The sequence below is a fragment of the Sesamum indicum genome, unplaced genomic scaffold (genome assembly GCF_000512975.1).
Source record: "Sesamum indicum cultivar Zhongzhi No. 13 unplaced genomic scaffold, S_indicum_v1.0 C00520, whole genome shotgun sequence".
NCBI lineage: Eukaryota > Viridiplantae > Streptophyta > Magnoliopsida > Lamiales > Pedaliaceae > Sesamum > Sesamum indicum.
Window position 1 is genome coordinate 1 of NW_011629760.1, and position 8,690 is coordinate 8,690.

The window sequence follows — 8,690 nt, forward strand, 5'->3', positions numbered from 1 at the left end:
TATTTAATTACAATAATTATTATTATAATTAATATTCATTAGCCAAAAATATTTAATTATTATAATTATTTAAAAATTCTTAATTAATTAAAATATATTTTAATTAATATAATTAAAATTAATTAAAAAATTAAAAAAAAGAAAGAAAATATGCTATTTTGCCCCTTTTTCGCCGGAAACTTGTTTCTAAGTTTTTGGCTCCGTCCGGACGAATTTCTGATGGCCAATGGTACCATTAGAATTCCCTCTTCAAGATGAACATTCTCATACCTTCAATTTGAGTTTTCGTCGATCATAGAGAGTGGGCTCAAGCAACGATTGCCGAACATATTTGCCGTCGATTCGTCTCCATCCGGTCGAATCTCGGTCTCAAACCACCACCATCAGACTCGTCTCTTCAAGACGATTCTAACGAGACCTACCTCACTAAATTTGGTAAAAATATTATAGAGATATGATGATTTTAACAAAATCTCGTCGCCAGCGACGAGGGGTGGTGGGGTAGTTAGTTTTTTTTTAATATATAATAATAAATTATTTTTAAAATTTTAAATTATTTATATGATATAAATTAAATAGTGTGTTGAATCTAAACCTTTTATTTTTTTTAAAATCTAACAGTTGAGATTAATTGATTAGATCTAACGATCAATATTTGATCAACAAAGATCCAACGGTCACTAAAATAAGAAATAATATATATTAAGTAAGGGTGTAATGGTCATTTTTTAAAAAATTAACACCGTTAGTTGGATTTAACAGAGAGGGGGCTATTGAGTTGAGTTTTACAAAACACATGGGAGCTTTTAGCCTATTCTAAAAATAGGGAGGTTCTTTTTGCAGACATTTTAAAACACAGAGGAGTTTTATACATTTTGTCCTATTTTAAAAGATACAGGGAGATAAATCGCTATTTTTTTTTTCATAAGGGGGTAATTTGCTCATTCGCGATATTACAAGAGGGTGGCTTGCATTTTCCCCGATAAAAAAATAAAAGTTAATCAAAAATGAAAAGAAAATAATCACCTTTTGTTGAATTGAGGGACTTTAAAGAACTTTCTTGTTGACACATCTCTCACTGCAAGAGAACATATAAAACATTCATAAGAAATGCTTGCTTGGTATTGAAACTAAGAAATGATCTTAAAACCAACTGTTACACTCAATAAATTAAAAGAATAATAGATTATTTATTAGCAAAACCCAAACATTTCAAGCTCAGTCGTTCAGAGACGACACGAAAATCTCCAATTAGTATCTTCCAGATATACTCCTATTTTACACGGAGAAATCTTGAGCCAAGATACAATAACAGACATACACACTCCATGAAATGAAGTGCAGTGACAAGATAGCATGTGGATCGGTTAAAACTGGAACTCACAGGTCACGTACAGTGTGATTAATACCCGCCTTCGTTTCACCTTGGCTGGGGAGAAGCCAAATTAGCTAACCCTATTCAAATTATTGCCTGCACAGCCAAAAGGCAAACAATACTCAGATAGAGCATTATAAAAATCTCAAGCAGTGCTCCCCGAACAGTGTGGGTCGCCTTAGATAATATCAACTGACTCTTGTGAGGATTCACCTGTAGCCCTGAGGCCGAAGAGAATAGTTCTAGTCCTCTTTTGAACAATCCGACCGAAGGTTCATCCGCCTTACAAAAGAGGAGTAAATCATCTACAAAGCATAATGGAATAAACCCAATTCATAGAATTTCCAATGATACAAAAAGCCTCCATCTTGTTTAATAAGTTAGTATAGCATCATCTGGAGGACCTCCATAACTAGCACAAATAAGTATGGGATATGGGGTCCCTTTGACGAAGACCGCGTGCTCCTGCAAAGATTAATCCCTGCAACTTTCCATTAAGACAGACGGAAAGTGTGCCGTGGTGACACACTCTTCAATCTAACATATAAACCTTTTCGGGAATCCAAATAGCCGTAGTGTTGCTAACAAGAAGTCCCATTGGATGGTGTCATACGCCTTCTGAAGGTTGACCTTCAGTGCCCTTGATGGAAGACGGGCCTTGTTGTATAGGTGTGCCCCATCTCGTCAGAGATCTGGAAGATCCTTATTGAAGCCCTTCTGTTAGCCACCTTATGGAAGAACACCCTGTAGCACTTATCACCCCCTTTTAGCCATTGTATCTTCGCTCGTTATTGCAACATAACCTGTTCGAGTTTAGCCGCCTTTAGAGAAACCAGCAGACAACAGTGTACCAGGTGTAATAGTAGGGGGTTATGCCTATCCCTCTAGAGTAGCGTTTGAGCAGTCTCTAGAAACTCCACTGCCAATTTAATATTGAGCGAGAGATCCCCTTTTTCCTTCCTTGGTCGTCAGAGTTTTCGATTAACCGAGTACATCTAAGTCCCAACAACATGGTGTTGCTACATATTCTAAACTGCATCAAGAAAACCAGACCATAAAGCAAGATAATTATCAAATCTAAACATATGTACTTGTGTAAACTGTTGTTCCCCTCCAAGTACCAAAAGTGAATGATCCGAAGTCTAGGGTGTTAGAGATTCATAGAATGAGTCGGGTCATCTCCTCATATAGTTATCATTAATTAGCATACAATCCAATTTCTTCCAGAAGCTGCGATGATCAATGCTGCAATTGTGCCATGTGAAGCGCTCGCCTTTCATAGGTAGTGCAATAAGGCCTATTTGTATGATACAACATGGAAGGCTTCCATGGCAACCCTGATATTGCTCGATGCTCCACACACTTCGCTCATATCAAGAAATGCACTAAAATCTCCCCCTACCAATCAAGGTTCGTTATCAACCGCCTTGCAAGTGTGCGTAAAGTCTGCTAGAGTTCTCGTCGTGTCCCAACATCATTAGCGCCATAGACAATAGTAAATAAGGCATGTTCATGCAATGATTGAATAAGAATCTTGCAATGAATGTATTGGGTTCCTATTCCGACAACATCTACATCCACAAATTCACCATCCCATGCAAGCCATATGCGATTACCAGGACTAGCATAGTCGACAAACCACGTTCATCTAGATAAAAGACTCATCTGAATATGCATAACATTAGGTAGTGTAACCCTAGTTTCTAAGAATCCAATAAAGTGTAATCTGAAATCACTGATCAAATCCCGCACTGCCACCTGATAATCTCTCTGGTTCAGGCCCCCGACATTCCATATGGCTGCATTTAAGATGGATCACCATTGGAGGGGTTGCATTCATTAGGACCCCAAGATGTATCTTCTGCATCATCGTCAAGAAGAGTAAAAGCATCAAATGCATTGTAAACAATAATTGCCTTGCCCTTATCTCCTCGTTCAACCCTCGGAGGATCTCCCATCCGATCTCCCGTGCACTCGCATCTTGTGGGATTGGTTGCTCCTCCATGTTCACTTTTGTAGGAACCTCTGCCGGTTTCGTCTGTTTTAGTTTCACAGGATTTGCTCGTTGTACATATACTGATACCGTTGGTTTTGTGGGCTCATTCAAAGGACATATCTCTGATGCATGGCCCAAGCTCATACAACTTAGGGGGTAACCATTCATATTCCACATCCACCTTGCACGCCGTCTCACTGCCATCTTCGTTTGGGGCCATAATGACTATGTGTTTTGAAAGTTTCTAGCTGATATCAAGCATGACGCATATACGAGCGAAATTCAAACTCGTGCATGCTGGCTTCCAAATTCCACTCGCCACTATGCTTAGGCCCTCATTCGTCCAAAGCTCAATGGCAAGTGTCGGAGCTTGATCCATACTGAAACTTGTGTGTGCTTCAATTTTCTCAACACCATGTCTGGTTCCCATTTCTGTAAGATGATAGGTTGACTTTGAAACGACCAAGGCCCCCATTCTTGATCTCATTATATATATAATAAAAATAATTAAAATTATTCAACTATCACTATTATTTTTATTATTCTTATCGTTGTTTTTAGATTAATTCATAGGAATCACTAAATTTTTCTATAAATTTATAAGTAATAAAATAAATTGCATAATGCATAGCATGTATCTTGATATAAATATAAAACTCAGAAATAGATAAAATAAAACATTATAAGTGAATTACTTGTTAATTTAAAAAATGGATAACACAATACAAATATATATTAAAATATAATATAAAGTTTATGTATGTCATATCAAATAATAATTTTAATTATAAAAAATATTACAATTTATTAACTTGTTGATTAAATTTATTTTTGTATAAAGATTAAATAAAAAATATAGTAGCATAATATTATCCAAAATAAAATATATGATATTGATTAATAATTATAATATATGGTCAATTTTGAGTATATAATTAATAAAATATTGAATATGGAATTAAATATATAAAAATTTAATAAATAAAAATATATATAAAAAATAAAAATATGAATAAAAATATAAAAAGCTCGTGAGTCGGCTTGCGAGCTGATGAATAGAAAGAATTGAACTCGAGCTCGAGCTTGAGAACTCAAAATCGAGCCAAGTCGACTCGTATGCCACCCCTAATTTTATCCTTGTATTTGCATTTTTTGTTAATTTGATCACCATTTTCAGATCATATAGGAAAACATTGTGGATGAATTGTGTATCCATCACATTTGTCGGAATACATGGTTTAAAGCATATTGCAATTAAAGAAAAAGTTATTGTAAACAAGATCAAATGGAGGTTGGAGTTGGTTTATTCTTGTTCAAATGATGGGCATTCCCAAAAACAGAAATGAGAATATAGCATTTCACATGTAAAGTCTCTCTCAGTCAGAAACTATAACAACGTTCATACGATTAATCTCTCTGTATTGTATGTATAAACATGTATGAAATGTTGCCTCAAGTACAACAATACAACATAAAGAATAAATCAAATCAAAAGAATATGTGAGGTATACTTTTCACCTAACCTCTATGATAGATCATTGAACTGAAGCTATCTCACTAGTCAAAAAATCCTCTCCATTCTGCTTCCACCTTTTCAGATATCAATGTCGAAATCTTGAACACCTAGCGTGCAACGTCGGACTGGATCCTTTATTTCAAATTGATATTTCATCTTATATTTCAGTATATGTATACATGTCACGTGTATAAAATATTCACCTGAAGATAACAAGTGATTTTATAGACATGATGAGTATAAGTGAAGTGGAATATGAGATGAAATACCAATTCACAGTCAAGCATCACACCTGTGAACCGTGGCCGGCCTTCAAGGGACTAGGCCCTGGTGCATTTCTCAAGTTTGTGTCGCTCATCACATCGTTTAACTCATCAAGTGGATGTTTGTGTTGTGAAGAGTGATACTGTAGGGAGCTAGGCGGAGGAATGTTGTGTTATTGTATTGTTGCACATGCACTCTGGGATGGGATATTTCGTGACGTCCCTCCCGGCTTTGCTAGTCCGAAGCTCCGGCTGGCCCAGCGAGTCCCTATGCAAGTCGAGTATGATTCTATTGAACTCGGCTTCAGGAAGAGAAGAGTTCATGAAGTATGGGAGCATCTGTCTTTTGTTTGGGATGATAGTCTTTTTGTGCCCAGCGTATGCCCTGTGCCCCTGTTCCAGGAGAAAAACACATTAGTGGATTAACACTTCAACAGCAATAAGCACCACAAGAGGAAGTTCTTGAAGATGATAATTGAGATAGATGGATGTGATACCTGGATGGCATGACCCATATTGCCACCATGAGATGCCATGAACACATCACTATTCTCAGAAACAATGTAATCAATAGCAGCCATTAACGACGCCTTCTTCGCAAAGGGTTCTAGTTCTCCAAGCAATGCTAGGTCTTCCTTGTTGTAGAAATGAGGAAACTCTCTTGTCAATGGCAGGAGAGCTTCTCTTCCTCCCAACGGAACTCCGCCTGCCCAATAGATTCTAGTGCTCATTGGAGCTCCCAACGCTTTAAGCAACCTAAAAATACAATGGCCTAATAGCTTTAGAAGAATGATCCTGAGAGTTCATCAGTAAAATAGATGATTATGTTGACACAAATTTGAGAAAATTACATTGTTACCCTACAGTCCGTTTTATAATATAAATTCTCACATGGAAATGGATGGCTGCAGGAAGTTGCAACTTTGTAACATAAAGCGCCGGTGTAATTTTTCAAAATGAAGTATTTTTGTATTTTCAAACCTTAATGGAGTATATTAAATATCCCTTAGTAAAACTCTTCTCATTTCAGAAAATTACCTAACGACTTCCAAAGCATTTAAAGGGCAGAGGCCGGCGAGTTTCCTATCATGGTAGGTCATGTTAGATCGTGAAGTCAAGAGCTCTGGACGTGCCTTTCTTTCGTTATGTATCATCTCATCATACTCATGGCTCAGACCAGGGAGACACCCCGTCCTCACCCACACGTCCTTCTCCATTCTCAGATGAAGAGCAAGATAAGGTCCCTTGCTTCTCATTCTCTCTGTAAGCTTGTTACCGAGTTCCAAGATATGTGGGGCGAACCGCAGAGCTTGAAACGCCACCTACAAGTTAAATAGAACAGATAAGTAGATGCAACATTTGAAAGATATAACAATAGGAATAAGTAAAGATATTTGTTTACTCATTCACGAAATTTGCCTTTTCTGGCATAACATGAAATTGATTTTAGTACAAAAGAAGCAGAAGCTACAGAAGATGATCGAGGTTATTGAGGGATACCTTGCATCGAAGCTTTTGGAGATCAGAAGGGAGATCCTTAGAAAGCCTTGAGTCTAGACCACGCAAAAGTAATACACCATCCCTCCTAAGCTGCCGGAAACAAAAACAGATAAACTTAATTAAAACTCTCCTCCATCAATCTTATTTTTATAGGAAAGCAACATAAAAATTTCCCTCCTTTTTTTTTCCATCAATTATCATTTTTAAGTGACTATTTAGCAGATGAGGATCAATCAACCATGTGGAATTCATATAAGAAATCCCAGCCGGCCCACCAAATGAGAAGTTGTCAATCCATTTTTAAGGTTTACTAATCAATCCCAATGTGTGGTGATGGTTAGGATTGACAATAAAGAACTAAACTCCAAGATGTCTTACGTTGAACTTCTTTGAAATATTCAACTTTGCAGCTCAAAATTAAGTTGAATGCTGACAGATTCAAAGACTCGTAGAATCTTAACTCTTGCCTAACCACAAAAATAAGTGGTCCATTGAGAACATGCTAAAATGAGTTGCCTCTAAGTAATATCAAGAACAAAAATCAAACAGCCAAGGCAGATGGGTTAGATGCAAACTCAGGAATTTATGTTCTTACCCGTCTGAGATAACGTGATCGAATCCACTCCGGAGAAACGTGAAGGGGAGTCCTCTTCTCCTCCACTGGCCTTGTCATTAAATGGGTAGAGGGAAGAGATGAAACTACTCGCACATCATTTGCCAAAACATTCTTGAAATGCTCCAAATCAAATATATCAGCGAATTCACTGCAATAGCCACAGCACAACACCTTAACAAATTTCTTCCTAAAAGTGCCAATTATTACAAACATTACTATGAAACATAGAAACTCAATCTACCTAAATTACATAGTACATATTTTGGGACATTTTGGAACGGATGGAGAAAGTTAAATAGCTGAAAAATCAAGAATTGGTCAAAAGAACGAACCTTTCATCACCCCAAATTACATTGACTTGCAGGATGGGCACAACCAAAGCTGCTCCAAGAATTCTTGCAATAACTACAGCATCAACAATCTGATTCCTCTGCTGATTCATTCCTCCAGAAACCACCACCATCAAATACTTAGTCCTGTCCTTCACAATTTCGCCACCCTCTTTTCGGTATTTCTCACTGAAATCCAAACAAGGCCTGTATCCCATCCCCTCAGGCTGCTTCCAAAACTCACTCTTTTCACCAATTTCCTGATCTTTCTCACCAATACTCAGCTGAGAACTCGAGAACCCACTTGAGATTGATGCCTTTTCTTGCGAAACAGAACACGGGTTCTGCCAAAAAGGCGTCACTGGGTATTCATAGCTCCTCAACATACAAAGTAAACCGAACACGAAGATCAAGATAAAGAAGAACCTTGGATTCTTGAGCAGAACCCTGAGTTTTGAGGAGGAGGACTGCTTGTTCTTGGGCGGTTGTAGCAAAGAATCGATCGATGATTGTGAGATTGAGTTGATAATCTGTGCTGGAACCGAAATGTAACTCCGATGCTTATTGCTGCTCTTCGAAACAGCCATTTCGCAAATACAGACACACCATAAAACACGCAGTGATAAAGAGAGCTCTTTAATTTAGAGACAATGAAATGGTGAGCAGATGTACAAATGTTAGTATTAATGCTGTCCCAGCATTTTCTTTGAGCTTTCGGGGAAAGATTTAAGAGAGAGAGAGAGGGGGGTTGGTGAGAGAAAGTGCGGGCGGCGGGAACGCGAAAACCGATTGATGCGCGTTTGGTCTTTGTTTTCTATGGCTATATAAAATTGCATCGTCAGAGAGGGTGCGTCTGTGTCAGTATTTTTTAATTTCTCTCCCGTACCATTATTTTCTTTCACCCCAATCTCCCTTTGATTTCAGGTTGGTGTCTGAAGTCCTATTTTTATTGTGGAAATAAGATATAAAAAAAAAAAGTAAAAAACTAAATCATAATAAAGGTTGATAGTATTTAAAAATAAAATTTAAAATTTAAAACATTTAAATTTGAGTTTTTGAAAAAATAATTTAATATTTATAATTTTCTAATAAATT

General features: G+C 37.1%; 1 protein-coding gene across 2 annotated transcripts; it reads right to left on the reverse strand.

The window, feature by feature from the left end:
- Positions 1–4,657: 4,657 nt before the first annotated feature.
- Positions 4,658–8,372, reverse strand: LOC105155188 (uncharacterized protein At1g04910-like). Of its 2 annotated transcripts, XR_847289.2 has the most exons (7): positions 7,599–8,372; positions 7,246–7,414; positions 6,651–6,740; positions 6,189–6,472; positions 5,648–5,906; positions 5,180–5,543; positions 4,658–5,090 (listed from the first exon to the last, which is right to left on the reverse strand). XR_847289.2 is itself a non-coding variant. In XM_011071052.2 (6 exons), the coding sequence occupies exons 1-6, from the start codon at positions 8,180–8,182 to the stop codon at positions 5,304–5,306; spliced, it is 1,626 nt and encodes a 541-aa protein (XP_011069354.1). In that variant the 5' UTR covers positions 8,183–8,372; the 3' UTR covers positions 4,658–5,303. The 2 variants fall into 2 exon arrangements, 1 of the variants encoding a protein (XP_011069354.1); XM_011071052.2 differs by having other exon boundaries at positions 4,658–5,543.
- Positions 8,373–8,690: the final 318 nt, after the last annotated feature.